At 36.7% G+C, this 20,679-nt stretch overlaps 1 protein-coding gene across 1 annotated transcript in view; it reads left to right on the forward strand.

The window, feature by feature from the left end:
* Positions 1 to 2,599: 2,599 nt before the first annotated feature.
* Positions 2,600 to 20,679, forward strand: part of LOC138698905 (ice-structuring glycoprotein-like) — a 40,063-nt gene continuing 21,983 nt past the window's right edge. The window contains exons 1-2 of the mRNA XM_069825103.1: positions 2,600 to 2,739; positions 4,859 to 5,726. Coding sequence (XP_069681204.1) covers positions 2,722 to 2,739; positions 4,859 to 5,726 — 886 coding nt within the window. The 5' untranslated portion in view covers positions 2,600 to 2,721. The remainder of the gene's footprint in view (positions 2,740 to 4,858; positions 5,727 to 20,679) is intronic.

A 20,679-nucleotide genomic window follows, 5' to 3' on the forward strand; every position in this document is an offset into this window, starting at 1 on the left:
ATTTCATATTAGGCTAAACGTCGATTTCAAATTCTCTTCGATTTTGGAACCACAAAATTGTGAACATACATAATATTTTATGACGAGCCGCCACTGAGGCAGTGTGCATGATCACATACAACGAATCAAAACTGATTTTATTACCTCAACTAGTCGTTCTCTTGTGAACCATGACGCTGCGCACTGCCTCCTTTCTGGGACTTACGAAGTATCTCTGCTACAAAACTAATTTATAAGATCCCACGTAAAGTCGAAAACGGCCCAACTTATACACTAAGAAAAAGTATCCATTGTCGTCGCAGCAATTTTGTGTCCTCAACAGTAATTAACTAATTACTGGTTTTATTTCTCAAATAATTTGTATTTTTCTTTAAAATTATTGTTATTTTTATCAGAGACTAATTTGAAATTAAATAATAAATGGGGATAGACAAGAAAAGATGTTAATATATGCATTTAACCAAATAGAGTATTTGATTTAAGTATACAAAATTAGTACATTATGCAACGAGCCTATAATGGTAGTAATTAAGACGCGAGTATGTTTATGAAACTCGCTTTCGCTCGTTTCATAATTTTCATACGAGCGTCTTAATTACCATTATAGACAAGTTTCATACCACTTTTTCTGCTCGACCATATCTCTAACTTGAAATTATTCATAAGTATTCATGTTATTCTTATCTGACTGGGGAGAGGAACTGACCTTGTGCAATATCTCGTAAATTGTGAGATGTGCGCAGACGCGAAAGTATTGATATTTTTCGAGGAACAAATGTCATTGACCTTGATATAATCTGGAGAGTGAAATAAACATTAATCTTGATATAACCTTGAAATTGATTTAGACATCGAAAAACGAGATGACAAATTGAATTTATTTCAATATTATTTACAATTAACGCTAATTATTATAGTAACAGAACATAACTTTCTACGACAGTATTGAATTTCCAGCCTCCGTGACGTTTCGCTAGTTATCTTTCGATTGCATATCCGAGAATAATCGATACTTGCGCTTTCATATTGCTACAATGGTGTTTTCTGATTGGTGGAACACCTGAACTTTAATGAATAGGTGTAGTGGAGACTGTTGTACCTTTAAACACTTTTCACATTTTATTTTATTTTATTTTTTTTTTTAATTTTGGGAAATGATATTTTTTAAATTAAAAAATACTTTAAATGATTATTGAAGATTCCTTTACAACTTCGTGTATATATTTTCCTGTCCTACACATCTATTAAGGATGGAAAAAATAAAATGTAATATGTTCAAAGGTACAACAGGTTCATGTACCTTAGAGCATACCCTCTTGTAAGTTGGAACGCATGTATTATAGGTGGGAATATAGTTGTAAGACCTGACAATCATATTTAAAATGCATTTGCAATCATAAACCATAGCAGGCTTCTCTGATTTAGATTTTATTTCCTGGAGGTACAAGAATTGCTTCAACAGCTTTCTTCAAGGCATCCGGATCAATTGGGGAACCTCTTAATTCCGAACCTACTTTGTGACATGATCTTAAAATAAAATAAAGACAAAAACAATAGTATTATGTACCTTGGAACATGTTCCATGGTACAAGATGTTCTGTGTTCAAAGGTACAAGAGGGTGCACGGTTAAGCAAATATGGCTCCCAAAACTATAGATTCGAATAAATCATGAAAATTAAAATATGTTATTACTCACCAGATGATACGGAACACATTGTACTTAATGAATGGTAACATATACAATCGGGTTTTATGTTAGATAACATATATCAATGAACGAAATGTTTACTTTTGGTACTAAAAAAGATTCTTTCGTTCACAGAACTCACATTTTGCAATAAATCAAACGAAAACTACGACCAGAGCTACTTAGCGGCTTTCCCTACAATCTACTTCAGTTTGAGTCCTCTAGGTATTAGCAAAAAATAAAAAACAAAAAATTTCAAAGGTACACTATGCTAAAGGTACAACAGTCTCCCCTACTTTAATGAGGTCCATTAAAGTGCTGCTACCAGGTGTATAATTACTACATTTCGGCATGGTGGAGCATAAAAAAATGTATATGCATTTAAAGAGAAAACCCTCTAAATATGCATTTATACAAAATAAATTTGGCTTTATTCGAACGTGAAAACCATGATCGGTAAAGATCCTCTTTTACTTTTTTCAATATGCCGAATCAATAAAAGCATGCAATTACATGAAGTTACGCGATCTAATGATGATCCTAAAATGCTGTTGACTAAATTCTACAGCATACGATTTTGTGTGAACATTTTCTTCAAGATCTCACTGCAGCTAAAAAAAAAAAAAAGTAGATTGCAGTGGCCACAAATTATAACTTATTATTCATTTGGATGACCCGTGACATTAATCGAAGTGGAGGTCGCGCGGCTTTTTACGAGCTCCGTATTCAGGAAGCCTGTCCAAGGTGCCCTGCCCGTATTAACGCCTCTGTCGATCTTTATGGAATTCTGGGTAAGGAAAAACACTGCATCTCACCAGAAGGGATCCGTATATGCAAGGAAAGTGAGAGTGTGTGTGGCGGGTTGCCACAGCCGGGGGTCGAACGGCAGTAAGAGACAAGGTTATCTTCAGAACCAATACAGATGCTCCTCCCTCCAGCCCGGGTGGGTATATAAAACTGCGTCGCTCTGAAGATCCATCATCACACTCCTTAGCGAGTACTGGAGCATACCAGCAGCGCTAGAGTTATCAACATGAGCAAGGGACTGCAGGTAAGGATCTACCGCCATGGACCGTCACTTCTTAACCGTAGTTCGGGCTACTAGCTTTGAAATTAATTAAAGCGTGTCTCAGTGAAACCTACAGCAGAGCCCATATACTAGTTTCTGTTGGATGCTTTTCCAATTCACTGCGGTCTAAAGCAAGAAGATGCACTATCACTTTTACTTTTCAACTTTGCTTTAAAATAATTATGTCATTAGAAAAGTCCAGGATAACAGAGAGAATCTGGAATTGAACTGGTTACATCAGCTGCTTGTGTATGCGGATGACATACATATTATGAGAAAATCTACAAACTACTGTATTTATTAGGAAAAGCAGAGGAATTTTACTTGAAGCAAGTAAAGAGATAGGTTTGGAAGTAAATCCCGAAAAGACAAAGTAACTTATATGATTATATTTCGTGACCAGAACACAGTACGAAATGGAAATATAAAAGTTGGAGATTTATCGTTGCAGAAGATGGAAAAATTCAGATATCTCGGAACAGTAACAAATATAAGTGACACTCGGGAGCAACTTAAACGCAGAATAAATATGGGGGTGTTTGTTATTATTCGGTTGAGAAGGTTTTGTCGTCCAGTCTATTCTCAAAACAAGCAACAGTTTCATTACCCGTTGTTCTGTATGGTTGTAAAACTTGGACTGTCACTTTGAGAGAGAAACAGAGGTTGAAACTTGGACTCTCACTTTGAGAGAGGAACAGAGATTAAAGGTGTTTGAGAATAAGGTGCTTAGGAAAATATTTGAGGCTAAGAGGGATGAAATTACAGGAGAATGAAGTAAGTTACACAACGCAAGCATTGTATTCTTCATCCGAGACAATTAGAAACATTAAATCCAGACGTTTGAGATGGGCAGGGCATGTAGCACTTATGGGCGAATCTAGAAATACGTATAGAGTGTTAGTTGGGAGGCCGGAGGGAAAAGAGCTTTGGAGAGACCGAGACGTAGGTGAGAGCATAATATAAAAATGGATTTAAGGGATTTGAGTTATGATGGAAGAGACTGGATTAATCTTGCTCAGGATATGGACTGATGGTGGGCTTATGTGAGGGCGGCAATGAACCTCCGGGTTCTCTAAAAGCCATATTAAGTAAGTAAGCTTTGAAATATATTTCAATTATCATTAATCATTGTTTTGCTGGGTCTTAAAATCGTACGAAATTTATGGCCGGTTTTACCGCCGCTCGTCGGATTTTGCTTCATGAATATCACATTCAGAACTGTTAATTCTCTAACATCTGATTAAATTAGAACTGTTCCACCAACACCGATACGAAAGAATTGACGATCGTTTATTTTACCATTTGATAATTTTATTTATGGATTGAAAGACTTCGTGGACACGTTTTAAAACGTCTGAGAAAAAGTACTCTTCTTCCACCAAGAAGGCAAGCTGTGAGTTATGTGCTCCTCTTCTTCAAAAACACAAGTCTACACGCTAGACGGTGTCGGCTATTATATTTTGCAAAAAAAAAAAAAAAAAAAAAAAAAAAAAAAAAAAAAAAAAAAAAAAAAAAAAAAAAAAAAAAATTTCATAGAAGAGTGGGATAGGTCCTTCTTCCACCAAGCTTTTCAATTAGGAAGGCTTTTTATTTTTCGTAGATGCAGAGATTATGGTATATAATGAAAATCATATATAGATCAGTTACACAGCTGGCTTCGTAGCTCAATTGGTAGACTGTTGGCTTAAGGCGACAGCGGATCAGATTTCAAATCTTAGTGATGGCAGAAATGAATTTGTTATGGATGAACTCACATTCTGAGGTTCTTCCATTCTTGACTCGTCATTGCATCAACAATTTTCACGCAGGAGCTATTTACTATAGGAATTATCTTTTCACTTTTTTCATGTAATATTTTCTCAGTAGCCTTAATACCACCACTTCTTTCAAGCGATGCTCACACCTATAATTACCATTTCTCTCATTTCACGTGATGCTTTCTTCCATAGTCAGTACCGTTTTACTGTTTCCAAATAATGCTATGTACAATAGTAATTACCCTTCTACTGATTCCAGGTCATACTATGTGCTATGATCACTACATTTTCCATTTGATGACAACTTATATTGCCACTTACCATTACCATGTCATTGGTTGTAGGTGTTTCTCTGTGCCTTGGCCATCGGCGTGGCCCACGCCAAGCCCGGCTTTCTCCACGGCGGCTTGCACGGTGTAGCCTATTCTGCCCCTGCAGCCGTAGTGGCACCCGCCGCCGCCGTTGTCGCCCCCGCCGTGTCCTTGTCCAACCAGTACCACGCCCAGGACTCCCTGGGACAGTACAGCTACGGATACTCCGGCGGCCCATCTGCCAAGGCCGAGACAAAGACAGCTGACGGCGTGACCCGTGGCGGATATTCCTACCTCGACTCCAACGGCATCGTCCAGAGCGCCAGCTACGTGTCAGACCCCGTCAACGGCTTCCGTGTGGCTGCCACAAACCTTCCAGTCCACGTCCCCACCCCCGTCCACGATACCCCCGACGTCGTCGCCGCCAAGGCCGCCCACGCTGTTGCCTACAATGAGGCTGCTGCCGCCGCCGCTGCCGCCCCCGACGTGTCTGAAGTAGTGTCAGTTGCTGCCGCCCCCGCCGTGTACGCCGCCGCTGCCCCTGCAGTGTACGCCGCCGCCCCTGCAGTGTACGCAGCCGCCCCCGCCGTGCACTACGCCGCCGCACCTGCTGTCGTGGCCAGCCACGGATACACCGCCCCCGGTATTGTTTCTAGCGCCAACACAGCCGGTGGGTTCGCCTACTCCACCCAGTCAGTGGGTCCCGCTTACGCACCTCACTACTACAACGCTGTGTTGCCTGCCGCTGTACCCGCCGCTGTGCCCGCCGCCGTTCATGCCTACCACGGCGTTCACGCCGCCCCCGTGCTCGTGAACGGAGTCCCCGCCGACACCCCCGAAGTTGCCGCCGCCAAGGCTGCCCACTACGTGGCACACATCGAGGAGAAGGCGAGGCACTTCGGCTGAACTGTGGACTGAGCTGCAACTTCCCTAGTCTCTACCTCATCTCAAAAACTAACTCTAGTTTTGAGCCCATCTTCACCCTCGCACCTCATTCATAAGGCAGTTTCCTATTGAAAACCTGGCGTGTTTACTGTGATCGAGATGACGGGCTATTACCGTTATACCGTATTTTTGTACAAAGCATGTAAATAAAGACGTTTTCTCAGTATTAAGTTGTGTTATTTTTACAACTCAGATTTGTATTACACATTACATCTTCCTTCCTTGTATTTCAATTTCCGTGTAGGTTATCTACATTTTCAGCTTTAACGCTGACGATAGATTATATTTATTAGTCATAAAAGCATATTTTATTAATTTTGAAAATTTATGTATTAAACGTTTTGCTTTGCAGGTGGGAAAGTGATTAGAATGCTCACAATATTTCGAAGGTTAAATATACCTTCGTCTTCAGCCGAAAAATTTCAGAGTGATAGGAAAAATAGCTTTCACTCCTTAGGGTCGTTACATATAGGCCTATGTCTAAACATGTGATTGACTGCTGTGGAACTCATATATTTTCCAACAGATATCCATGAGCAGATTGATACTTAGGAAATCATAAGGTTTTCATCTGATGTTCATCTGTAATTATTACACGTGAATTTATCACACATTTGTTTTCAAGACATATCCCTGCAACGAGAAAGCATTTCCGGTAATAATAACGAATAAAACGAATTGAGGGGCTCGGGTGTAAAACATAGTAACTGGCATTTTGGTAAAAAAAAATGAGATATGTAGCATGTAATATGGTATCTTACATTCTGCGTCTAATGCAGTAGTTAGTTTTCCAAGATCTCAACAGATGGCAGAATTATACAGTTTTTACTTTCCTAGCAACTTTACAAACTGTTGCGTAATGTTTACCTACCTAATTAACTTCAAAACACTAAAACGTAACTTACCATGTTTTACTCGCGAACCCCTCAATTTGTAATTGAATCCGTTTATCTACACATACATTAACTTTTAGTTTCTACACAGTCTAGACATATTTGCACTGTATTTAATTATACTGACATTTTTAAAATTGTAGCATGATTCCTGTAATATAAGAGTTGGCTTTATAGCCGCAAATCGATATTGAACGTAAAATAGATAACTGTTGAAAATATCTGGCAATTAATGAACAGTAAGAGCGAAATAATACACAAGATATACATTATTGAATAAAATATATGACATTCAGTTCCGATACTTAAGCATCAGCATATAATAAGACGAAATGAAGAATATAACGAACTGAAAATAAATAAGATTTACGTAATTTCAAAATATCACATATGCAGACGTAGGATTCATTAGGTTACATGATGAAGAAATTATTTTAGTTTAGATTACAAAATAATGAACTATTAAACAGCGACCATAGACCCAACGATGGCCAACTGGGACTTTGGTTCTAATTGGCTGTGTCTGCAAAAATCTGAATGCGTACTATGGCGTCATAATCCTTCAAGATACCCCACAGAAAGTACTAAAATTAAAGCGGTGAGATCAATAACCATTGAAGTCCATTTACACAAGTTTCGAGAAAAATGCAAAATTTTTTTTTCTTACCTAATTATTATTTTTTGCACGTAATATTTCTGTTTGCTTTAGAGATCAAGACAAAGTAGTATACCAACTTTAAAGTCGTAACACTTGTGGAAATATCCAAAATTTAATATCAAATTTGCAAAAAATGAATGACTAGAAGTAGACTTGAATGGCTATTGATCTCACAACTTCAATTAACATTATTTGAAATACAAAAACTACTTCCACTAAATCACGTGGTTAACTTCTAATGAAGGATCTTAGAATCCAATAAAATAAAAAATTGTGCATTTTTCCCATCGCAGAGAAAGAAAGACTTATTGGATTTGTAGCTGCAATCGCTACAGAATAATCCACAACAGAGGTAGTCTATGCAATGAGAGTGAATCAAATCCAGAATGTTAATTGAATGTAAAAATTCCAACCTCTTACTGGTATTTCACCAGGATTTCTCGAGCTTCTAAAACGCATACATTTCATCTTGTGTCTGAAACTGTAATTTTAGGGTGCCGTTATCCTTGAGAAATTCAACTTCAATTCAGTTTAATTTCCCCGACAGGAATAGCTATATTCAGCTTCAAATTTAATGCTTTTGAGCGTTGCAAAGAGAACATTATCACTCAAACACTTCTGTTAATGATTAAATTTATAAGAAGTTCTGTTCTTAATCGTTGCGTCATGTCATGCGCTACTGTACTGATTTCTCTTCAAGTCTTGAGCCTCTATTCTATTTTACTCATGTTTCTTTTGACATATGAGAGGTCAGAAGCAAAGGGATGTAAGTACACTTAAGTTATTTGTGAGAAAATGTGGTTGAAAGTACTTAAGATTTCGTAAATTCTGTGAAATTTTTTATTTCAATTTTAGTGTGTGGTGTGGTTATAAGAAGTATCTCTTTGCCACTAAAATTTTAAATGTTTTTAACCTTCCCCGGATGCACTTAACTCATGATCTTAGAAATATCACTTTTACCCCTTTGCTTCTGATTCCCTCATATAAAAGTTTATATTTGACTTATACCAAGAGAAAAAATATTAGTAATTCTGAAATTTATGAAAAGTCCTGCCTTACTGATTCCACTTCAAACCTTGTGTATCTCTGCATATTTACTAATGCTTCTGTACTGACAAGCAAACATTCTGATGGGGGCAGATAAAAAAGTTAATTTTTTTCTTCCACCATGTTAATAATGTCAAAAGAAATGCTTATACAAATTTTGGGCATTCGAACGCAATTACGAGGGCCGTAAAATAATAAGTTAATCTGAGGCCGTTAACAGAAAGAAAACACAGTTTCACTGGAAAAAATTATTGGAACAGACACAGCAATTGTTGAGTTATTTGACAACATATTCCTCACCGCAACTGAGGCAATTGTTATATCATGGGATCGACAGAGAGGTGCAGACGGCTGTCAAACGCTGGTTCCGATCCCAGGCTTCTGACTTCTACGACACAAGGATACAAAAATTGATCCTATGGTATGACAAATGTCCCAATTCGAATGGGGGATATATTGACAAATAGCGCAACAATATTGCTATATCTGTTTCAATAAATCTTTCCGTGCGATTGTGTTTTTTTCTGTAAACGGCCACAGGGAAAATCACTTTCTGGACGGCGTCGTAATTGCGGTCAAGTGGCCAAAATTTGTATAAGCACTTCTTTTGACATTATTAACATGATGGAAGAAACAAATTAATTTTTTTATCTGTCCCCATCAAGAATGTTTGCTTGTGAGTTTTTAGTTGACTATCGCATGCAAAGAAACTGTTCTGCAGTTATCAGGTTAATTAGAAGAGCATGAATGATAGGCTTAAAATACTTCAACATTTGAGTTTTAAAAATATGGTAACGGGTGGGAACTTTGGACAGTCCCACTTCAGGGTGTAGCGTCCCTGCCAACGTGAGCTCCAGGTCCCTCTGGCCCGGAGGGTAGTACCTGGTAAGGGCCCCGTCCACAGGGTCACGTGAGGGTAGATAGAGCTCCATAGCTGTGTTGGAAGCAGTCTATCTAGGGGAAGGAAAATCCCAATGTTAAACCCGGGATGAGGACTCTTGTAAGACGTCGTGAAGACAACCATCTAGGGGAAGGACACCCTACAGAAAATCCTCTCTTAGGAGGACTGGTAACCTCTTCATGTAAAAGAATCAGTTCCAGAATATACAAAACAAGCGGTATGAACAAAGGAATTTTACCATGGCAAGAAATGAGGATAAGCGATTAGGAATTGCGGAAAGAATAAAAGCTGTTACTTGGAATGTTAAGGAAATTTGTCACAAAGAGATCATTTTGAAAAAAGAATTGACGAAATATAATATAGATGTGGCTGCGATTTGCTAAACTAAAAACAAACTAAGAGGATCAAGTAAACTCCAAGATTACATAATGCATTATAGTGGAGTAGGTCAATAACGAGAGCTGCTGCAGGAATTGCTCTCCTTATCGAAACAGAACGGAGAAACAAAATTCAGAATTATTGCTCTTACAATGAGAGGATCCTAAGCGTAAGGTTAAGAATAAGTAGAGGATACTTACAATATTAAGCATTTATGGTTCAGAAGAAGGGAGAACAGAGAAGACATGAAAGTTTCATAAAACCCTTATAGAGGCCCTAATTAGTCAACAAATATGATTATGTCATCGTGGCAGAAGATTATAATGCAAGAAAGGATAAAAATGGCATTAAAATATTAGAGGAAATAACTGGGATTCTGCACGAGACGTGCTTTTTTGGGTGAAATATTTCTTAAAAGCGTAATTTATGGTAGAACGATGTTTAAAATATGAATGTTTATAGAATAGAAATATATTCTTGTTTTACGTACTGATGAATTGTATATGCTGTAAATTGAATGGTAATCTCTATAGCTCAATTGTTGAATTGTATAGGCCTATGCTGTAAATTGTATAGTAGTCTGTATAGCTCAACTGATGAATTGTTTATGATTATAAATTGAATTAATCTACTTCATATTAATTGTACAAATTTGTATAGCTTAATGAAAGTATGCTTGTAAATTGAATTAATCTGCTTATTTTGTATAGTATATGTTTGTATAGTTTTGGCCGATGAATTGTATGGATGCTTTAGATTGAATAGTAATCTGTATAGCTCTATTGATAAATTGTTTGTGTTTGTAATTTGAAGTAATTTGCATGATATATATTATCAATTTCTGTATATCACAACTGATTGAATTGTTTATGCCTTAAATTTAATTAACTTACTTGTTTTGTATTATACATATATCTCAACTGATGAATGATCGTTTGAGTTTGTAAATTTAATAATCTAATAGGCTATGTATTGTATATTTTTAGTAGAGCCATCGATGTAGCTCAGTCGGCAGACTCGCTGGGCTGCTGAGCCGGAGCTGCGTTCGGGCTCGGGTTGGATCCCCTTTTGGTCTCATTGAATGGTTTCTTCCGAGGTTTTCCCCAGCCGTGGGAAAAGCCGGATGGTCTATGGCGAGTCCTCGGCATCACTTCATTTCATCCCTTTGATTTGATTATCTGGTTGGGTTTTTTCCGAGGTTTTCCCCAACCAAAAGGCAAATGCCGGGTAATCTTTTGGCGAATCCTCGAACCTCACCTCATCTCACTATATCTCGCCAAAATATTGTAAAAAATTGCAGTAACTTGTAAAAATTGTAGAAAATTACTAAATTGTAAAACTATAAAAATGATAAAATATTGTAAAAATGTGTAAAAATTGTAATTGTAATATTGTAAAATCTTGACTTGTTCCACATCTTAAAGCTTCATTGCTCATGTAAGATCTATGGAATATAATAAATGAATTAATGAATTTAATGAATGAATGAATAATTTTTCTTCCTCTGACATACATTGTCGAGTGAGATGTACTGCCTCATAATAGATGTACATATCAGCCAGAACCTCAATCAGAGGATATCATCTCGTATATCTTGCATCGTTTTGATTATTTTATTTTAATAAAGAGTTATTGGACAACTGGAAAATGACAGACGACTGACTTCTGTGTTTTTTCTGTTCTCAATAATCATTGCTTGGATTAATATGACCGTAGTTGGGCAAACGAATTGCAGACATGCAACCTCGGTTTTTATATTTGGTTCGATGCAGAATCTATAAACGTACCGGTACCGTTATAATAGCTTCAGAGTGATTGAAACCACCTACTTCGAATTCAGGTGTAAAAGCTAAGAGGGAGACGTGTCTCAAATTCCGAAGCAAGAACAAAGGAAGTTGCCTACTTAAATTCCAAATCAATGAATAAACTAGACAGAACGTTCGAAGTGAAAATAATGGCAATGAGTTGTCGAGTAACAGAAAGAAAGGCTTCGTATGTGCTATTCAAAGAAAAGCAACTTGGATGACTGGAGAAAAAGTAAACCCATCTAACCCTGTCCAAGGCCGAGACGTCCGTTACCCATTTTTTATGACTCGATATTTTAAAACTGGACCTCGCACATTCAAAGAGTGCCTCGTTCCAATTCATGGTCACTGCCAGGGACGAGGTGTGGCCGCTCCTGTGGGAAACCGGGCAATCTCCGGGCAAGACGTGGCTATCTCCCAACTAGCAGTTTCAAATACGGAATTTCTCAGCCGGTATTTGAAAATAAACTCGAGAAGGATGACGAGCATAACGAAAGATGGATTCTGTGTGTTAGTTGTCATCAGTGGTTTCATGGATACATATCAGTACCTTTCAAAATACAGAAAGAACTTTAATTGTTTGAAACTTACATACTTACTTACTGGCTTTTAAGGAACCCGGAGGTTCATTGCCGCCCTCACATAAGCCCGCCATTGGTCCCTATCCTGAGCAAGATTAATCCAGTCCCTACCATCATATCCCATCTCCCTCAAATCCATTTTAATATTATCTTCCCATCTACGTCTAGGTCTTTCCAAAGGTCTTTTCCCCTCTGGCCTCCCAACTAACATTCTATATGCATTTCTGGATTCGCCCATACGTACTACATGCCCAGCCTATCTCAAACGTCTGGATTTAATGTTCCTAATTATGTCAGGTGAAGGATACAATGCGTGCAGCTCTGCGTTGTGTAACTGCGTTGTTTGAAACTACATAAACATTATTTTTGGGCCTATAGGATACATCTGTTATGGTAACAATTAATGTTAAAAGAGAAAAATTCGCTCCTGGGACCAAGGACCCGGGTTCGATCCCCGGTGCCGCGCCGGAGCGAATTTTTCTCCTCTAATATTAATTATTAATTTAATTGTTTGGGTTGTAATTATGAATCTGACTGAGGAATTTAAAATGCTAAATTGATTTGTTTATTCGTATTTTTTTTGCAATTATTGTATAATTTATTTGAGATAAAGATGCTGACATGTAACTTCCTGAAAACTAATAATTAGGGGACGGATGTTGATGAAAAGTCATCTTATTTTTTACATTAGGACGATGCCTATTAATATAAAAATCCTTTGTATGTTAATATCAACGTAAAAAATAATTAATTTTTATATTGCATTTTTTGCATTATTTGGTTTTTGCACTAATAGGTCTTTTTCATATTTTTTTGGCATTTTTTGGTCATCTTTAATACTTTGAAGAAATTTTAAAACATTTGGAATGCATTTTACTTTCTTCTTTACCGATAGATCTATTAAATCATTTTCTAACCAAATAGGCCAGTAGTAATTACCTACTGAATAAGTGAATAACAGTGAAGTTTGAGTTTTTTTATTTTGGAACAGACTCTAAAGTTCATCCCTCATTCCACTGAAGGCTTCACTTCACACAACGGAAGTAATATAAAATGCTTGATAGCAGCTTATTTTAAGTGAGGATTTTGATCGCTACTGTTCTTTTGTCGGTACGAGGATGTCTTTAGAATTTATGTTTGGAAGGGGGGAAACTTTCACCGTGTCCTGGATAGGACGTTGTGTCCTCAACATGGTTCGGAAGAGATGTCTACTGCAGTAGACAGTATTTTTAGCGCAAAGATTGCAAGAATGCACGCTGCGTCCACAATTTGTTTTGTCATTCACACTCTCTCATCTGGAAGATCTAGTAACAAAAGTGAAGCGCGGAAGGACGAAGAGACGGAGAATGAAGGCACTGACATGGACCACCCCTGATTGAAATATATTGTAAACTCTCATTAAAATCTATAGTCTTTCCTTAACACCTTCATTTTGTTGCATGTTCATTTCCCCCCTCTCTCCGAGATTTGCAGGACAGTCATTAAAACAAGGTGACTAATTTTTAAGCAATTGTAATACGAGTACGGTCAATAATATTTTAATGTCATTTTATTTCAATTGTATGTCTTTTTTCCATTAGTTTAAGGGCATTTTAATGATGATTTTAAGTAGATTTTTAGGTCATCAACATCCGCCCCCTACATTACGTACGTACATTAAAACCACTATATTTTCTTTTGGTGAATCTTTCTTATGTCCCAGCCACTATAGGAACGTGATAAAATACCTTGAAAATGCCTTGGATTTATAGTATTGATTAGTAGAAATTGATGTGATCACTGAGAGAGCTGTAAGCCGATCCAACCCGCCTTAAATACGTACTTTATATACGAAAATCGTCGTGCGTGAACGAAGAATACCGCCATATTTCTTTAATGTAACAGTGGGTTTCAGTGTTGCCAACGTAGTAGTAATACTACACACCTAATCAAACCTAACCTAACCTTTCTCATAATACTACACACCTAATCAAGCGTAACCTATCCTGTCACATAATACACACCTAATCAAACCTAACCTAACCTATCACAATACTACACATCTGTAGTAATATTCCTCACATTTAGTATGATTTCATTTTCATGTATTGCCGGCTCTGCCAATCGTGTCGGTTTCCATCTATTGGAAGTGGATCGTATTAACACTACTATAGTCCCGTCTCTCTAATTTCCGGCAACCAATCGCGTTGCAGGTCGGCTACCTTTAAACGTGTGCGTCTTGTGATTCGCTGAAGAAGACATTATTCATTTCTTAAGGCTCGATAAATACTTAATATAATCGCCCGCCATTTTGGCTCTTTCGTTGGCGTTCGCAGAAAGCACACGAAGACGTTATTTGCCGCTCAATTATTTGCTGAATTACAGTGCGTTTGATTTATTATCATAAGAGCTACGACATGATAATGTTTAATGGTGTGACAAATAGATTCCTAGTATGGTAGCTCGGCAACGAAAGAACAAAAATGACGAACGATACTACCTACCTAGACTTTATAGAGCCTTCACTTCCTAAGACGTAAGCAAAGAGGAGGAGTCACGTCGGGAATAACAGCGTCGCGACTGTAATTGGAAGAAGACGCTATGGCGACTTTCACAATAATTATTACATTTTACATGTTTGGCGATATACTAAATGTGTTACTGTAGTAGTAATTCTATATGTATGGGGTACAATAATATTTGAAATGTGTTGTGGTTGTGATAAAAGTATTGAAAATTGGTAGTGATAAAGGTGTGCAAATTCGTTCAGTGGCTGGTAGATACTCTAGATTGACCTTTTTTTTTTAATTTAAACCTTATTTTTTCACCAAAACCTTACTATTATGACGAAATTAGCCGAGCCTGCCTTATATCTACAAAAAGTGAATTAATTTTCTTTAGTCTAAGAAACCCTGAAAAATCACACACAGAATACAGAGACCATGTCTTAGTAAAAGTAATTTGTCTTTGTTGACATATTACACGTGAAACATTCTCCGCGGAATTCTTTAAAGAAGCTTACAAGTTATAATAACAATTGCACATCAGGTCTTGAAACAAAACGTTATGTCAGGAGACGTAGAGAGATATATTGTCTGTTGTAAGCAGACGGGATTGAAGTTTTTATATCCACTGTTTGACATGAAGACAGATACTAGCAATAAGTATATTGTCTCATTTAGCGAAAGTGACAGATCCGATGCAACTTGCTATACATTGTAATATAATTCAAACACTGGCCGGTTCTTTCTGATGCTAATTTGATAGAAGCTGTTCTAGCCCACATGAACAAATTTGTGTTGTGCTTGCTGTTTTCTGTTTCTCATAAATCTGTGTCCGTCGTATTTGGAAGTCTGTATTTCTGCATCGTGTTCCTTTTGTTGTCTCCAGTCTTCATGGCCCCTTGAATAAGTACTGGAATGAAGGTTATTGAATTGCTTCGTGTTACACCTAAAGCATACTTTTTTGGAATTATGACTCAGCTAGATGAAAACTTTGTTAAATACGAGAAAGGTTGACAAGTTTTTTAATTGATAGAATATTATTGACATTATTAATTTTTAAGGCAATTCCTATTGACGTAGAACTATGTATGTCTTTCTACTAACTAGGTATGTGGGTAACATGAAGATTGGCTGTCACATAAAATGCAACTCCCTCCCTTGTTTTCCTTCTTATTCTCCTTGTATTGCCATTTCTTCCTTGTCTTGCCCTTGTTCTCCTTACGTTTTCTTTGTTATTCTTTTCTTTTCCTTGCCTTCTCCTGGTTCTTCTCTTCACCTTGTTCTCCTTCGCTTTTCCTTCTTCTTGTCTTCACATTATTTTCCTTGTATTCTGTCTACTTTCCTTGTTTTTCACTTGTTCCCCTTGTCTTCCTCTTATTCTCTTTTTCTCCCTCTTGTTTCCTTTGTCTTTTTTGTTCTAGTTATACTCCCCTTGTTCTCCTTATCTTCCCCTGGTTCTCCTTGTTTTCACCTTGTTATCCTTGTCTTATTTTTGTTCCCCTTGTATTCCTCTTGTTGTCCTTGTATTTTATTGTCCTACTTGTCTTCGCTTTTTTTTTACTTGGTTATTTAACGACGCTGTATCAACTACGAGGTTATTTAGCGTCGATGGAATTGGTAATAGCGATATGATATTTGGCGAGATGAGGCCGAAAATTCGCCATAGATTACCTGACATTTGCCTTACGGTTGGGAAAACCTCGGAAAACACCCAACCAAGTAATCAGCCCAAGCGGGAATCGAACCCGCGCCCGAGCGCAACTCCGGATCGGCAGGAAAGCGCCTTAATCGACCGAGCTACGCCGGTGGCTCTTGTCTTCGCTTTGGTCTCCTTGTACACATTTATTTAGTTAAAATATGCAAAAATTACACAGGAAATAGGTAGGGAATGCTTTACAAAACATTTTTGAAGTAGGAAACTTGGGATAAATCGCAATATAACGAACGCCAGTAGGGGACGTTATCCCCACCCACATGAAATGTGCATTCGACACAACACTCGCCTATCACTAGTAGGGGAAAAGTGGAAGGGGTCGTGGGCGGAGCTTCTACGTTCGCTGTATTGCGATTTGCCCGAAACTTGTGGTCTAAGAAGTCAGATTAACGAAATATGAGCTAAAACAAGTCTATCGCTTATTGCTTTCCATATTATGTATCTACACGTATTTATTTGTAATAATTATTAACATTTATTTACACTTACTATTTACATTTTAAAATTATTTCCGTATCATTTAAGTGTCAGAGATAACAAAATACTGTACGTACTGTGATTAATTCTTCGAATGGTATTAAAGGATCTGTCATTGACTCATGTTGTGTAATGGGACAATGTAAATATAGAGTTAATTTGAAAACGTTAAAATCCAAATAAAGAAGTTTATTTAGTACGGTAATCAGACAGATTTTGATTATTCTCTTTTGTAGTAAATCCAGCGGCTTTTTATGAGTTTATATAAACCGATAATGCCATAACATAATACAAATTGCACCAAGGATAAATAAATTAATCTTAAAATATTAATAGGGAGGTAAGAACGAAGTATAACAAATCCATGTATATAATTTTGGTAAATTTATTACATAAAAATGCAATATGTGTGTCCCATGTAAGATGCTGATCAATAGTATTCCTAGATATTTAACTTTAGTAAAATTGGTTAAACATGGACAGTCACGATTTAGAGAAGCTTCATATAAATAATAAATCTAAATAGTAAATGTGGACAATAAATGTAATTTTTCTTGCTACAATCGAGCTAGTTCGCATTCGAAAACACAGATGGCACCTATGTATCCTCAAGAGATGGTTGTATGGTGGAACATCTGTGCTATAGAAAAAGAAAGAAAACTGTGGTTCTTCTGAACAACCATTATGCTGGAAAGGCTTAACAGAACTTAGTGAAGATGAACGTACCTACTTTCCTGTATCCCACATAATTTAAAATTATATCTGAGCATTAAATATTAGTACTGATTAACGTGGGGGCGCACAAACAAGAATTTTGTGAATTAAGCCAATCATTCCGTTTGTACTCGTATTATGGCCCTAGTAGTCACATAGGACTTAAGTGAAATGTGTACCAAGAGCATTTTCTTAGGTGCAAAGCGGCAAGAACTGTAATTTATTTTGGTATTAATACTAAGGGGTGGGAGTCTTAATCTCCCGCTGTCCTGTAGATCTTCATGGTTCGTAATAGAAACAACTTTTGTCTTTATCTCTGCTGATTAACATAAAATTGAAGAGTGGAAAAGCTAAAGGAGCTAAGCGTCAAAATAAGAAAATTGTGATTTTTCATATCTAAAGAAGCTGTACATCCGCGCAAATGCAGAGGTACATAAATGAGCTAAGCTTCCATCTCTTTTCTATTGTTTTCGGTGGAAGTCACAAGATGGCACGGGTTGTATGAACAGATACACTGCAATTTCTAAAAGAGCTATCTCTATGTGCGTTGTAACCAAGAAGCTTGGTTGTAGCTATTATACAGCTGTTTTATAAACGTCTGTGAGTGGCTGTGTTGATTTTAGTGCTGTATTGCGTTAAACAATGATGAATGATAATAATTTAAGCGATCTTTTATCTTAAAGAGCTGCATTTGAGCATGACAACTTTGAAAAGGAAGCAACATCTGAAATAATCAGTGGGAAAGCATACGTTACCGGCAAGGGAAATAAATACGAGCTAAGAAGCCAACGCTCTCTGTGATAATTTTATTTATTTATTTATTTACTTATTTATTTATTTACTTATTTGTTTATTTATTTATTTTTTAATCTGGCGCAGTTAAGACCATCAGGCCTTCTCTACCACACGACCAAAATATAAATAGACATATACAAGAAACAAATTCAGAGAGAAGAAACATAATGTATAAATTCTTGTCAAATGAAGAAATACAGTGGTTTAAGCTACAGCTTCATGAAGAATTATCTTCAGATGGTGTTTGTGACATTTCTGATAATGAACTCATCTTCGCTCAGGCTAAAGACACAAGTCAATGGTTCGAAAATAATGGATATTGATTTAATTTTGTTAAAGAAAATGTTTCTTAAAATCATCAGATTGCAAAAAAAAAAAAAAAAAAAAAAGGTTTTCTCATGTTTGCAATAAATATATAATTTGTAATAAATACATATGGTTCACATTTCTCATCAATAAAAGGATTGATGGAAAAACGACTTCAGCTTTGTCTCTAAAAGATCTTTATGTGGCAATATCTTATACAAATGTAAATATTAAACTATAATGGGAGAATACGAACTATTTTAAAGAATGATTACATCCACAACTAACAGAATTTCACAAACAAAAACATTGTCTCCATTTCTTTGATCGGCTGTTTTTCTCAAAACAAGATTTTTTAACTTTCCAGCAAGCTCTTCAATTGTTTTTTCGACTGAAAAAAAATATTCCCTCAATTTTAATGTCAATCAATGAAGATGTTACTAGTATTTCCACAATTTGAGACATGTGACCGACATCTACGGCTGACCTCTGGGATCCAGAATACAAAGCAGAGGTTAACCTAAAAATGAAATACAATATGATTTGCGGAAAGATTACAAAATAGTGATAGACTTAAAAATAAAGTACAGTTTAATTTCGGAGAAACATGAGATGAAACTGCAATGAAGAATAATGAAATGAAGTAAATAATATTGTGTTGTACAAGTGATTGTGTAAAATGGATAATGAATCTCTCAATATCATTGGACAAATTTTGTTAATGTCGTCATTAGAAAATTTAAGAGAAAGGAGAATGGTTTTGGTTAACTTGAATAAAGTTTCCCTAGCACCAAAAAAGAAGTCCTTTCATTTCCCATGTATTAATATTAATTTTGTATCTCTCACTGAAGTGAGGAATACATGTATTGTAAATAGACCTCTTTTCATCATTAACGTTAGTGGCTTGTTGATCATCCTTCTCAAAACGGACAGTGGGGTCAAGAATGAGGCTTCTTTGATTCCGGCGATCGATGGCTATAATGTCTGCTCTTCTCGTTGACCCATTCTCAGCCAAGCAGTGCACTTCTTCGTAAACCTTCCACTTTGCTTTCCGAGGAATGGTTGCGATGGAACTTCTCACTTTATGGTGGCGATTGTTCCTCAGTAGTTCTCCTTTAAGACAATAACCCAACACATGTCCAAGGGTTTCTACTTCGCTGCATCCTGGATGACGACAGTTTTGATCTTGCAAGGAACGACCTGGTACAGATCGTACTGCTGCGATGTTTGTGGGCATCTTTATGGTATTGGTCCACTCTGATGATGATATCCCTCTTCTATTACTAATCCAAGAGATGTTTCTCGGATCTTCACTGTAAGTCAGCACTTCTTTACCTTTTTGTGGAAGACGACACCAATCATTAAACGATCTCCGCCTTAACTCAGATCTTAACTTCCAAAGGCATCGGACTACACTTCATCATATGTTGTTAGAAAGTCACTGAGAGTGATAAATAGTCCAATTTTCGATTGGAACTCATTCCTGTTAAAATTTATCTCAAAATTCTGAGTTTGAAAATTTGAAAGGCATGTTGGTCCGACAAATTAACAAGTGAAAGAAGATAAATATCAACGGTCCTTCAGTAACTGTCTATTTTTTAAACCTAATGCATAATACAAAAGGTTACATACATAACACACATATGCGACTAGCGCTTGCGCTATTAAGATAGCATCTTCAGGTCTGGCTTGCATATTATTAAGCTTTCCACATAAAGACATAGATGGAAATGTAACATAATGAAATGTAATAAAGTACACGACGTGAGGAAATTACAATATTAAAATATCAGTGCAAAAAAGACAAAGTAAAAAATGACTTGAAAAACAAGCGAATGGTTGTAATAATTCAAACCTCTATAAGGTCTAGAACAGGCCTGCACAAGGTTTGCGCTCTCCGAGCCGGCTCACAGCTCATGAGCGGAATGCAGATATTAGCTACGCTCTGTATAAGTGTGGACTGGAAGAAGGGGTGGATCTCGTACAAAATATACACAAAAGAAAGTATTATTACGAGTGCTTATGAAATGAATTCCCGTTCAGTGTTTACAAAACTATCTTGGACTATTATTAATTAATAAAGAAATATTTATTTTACAGAAGTAATAGAAATTCTATAGCTACTTAAATGTACAATATCATTTTGTTATATTTTTA

The sequence above is a fragment of the Periplaneta americana genome, chromosome 4 (genome assembly GCF_040183065.1).
Source record: "Periplaneta americana isolate PAMFEO1 chromosome 4, P.americana_PAMFEO1_priV1, whole genome shotgun sequence".
Lineage (NCBI taxonomy): Eukaryota > Metazoa > Arthropoda > Insecta > Blattodea > Blattidae > Periplaneta > Periplaneta americana.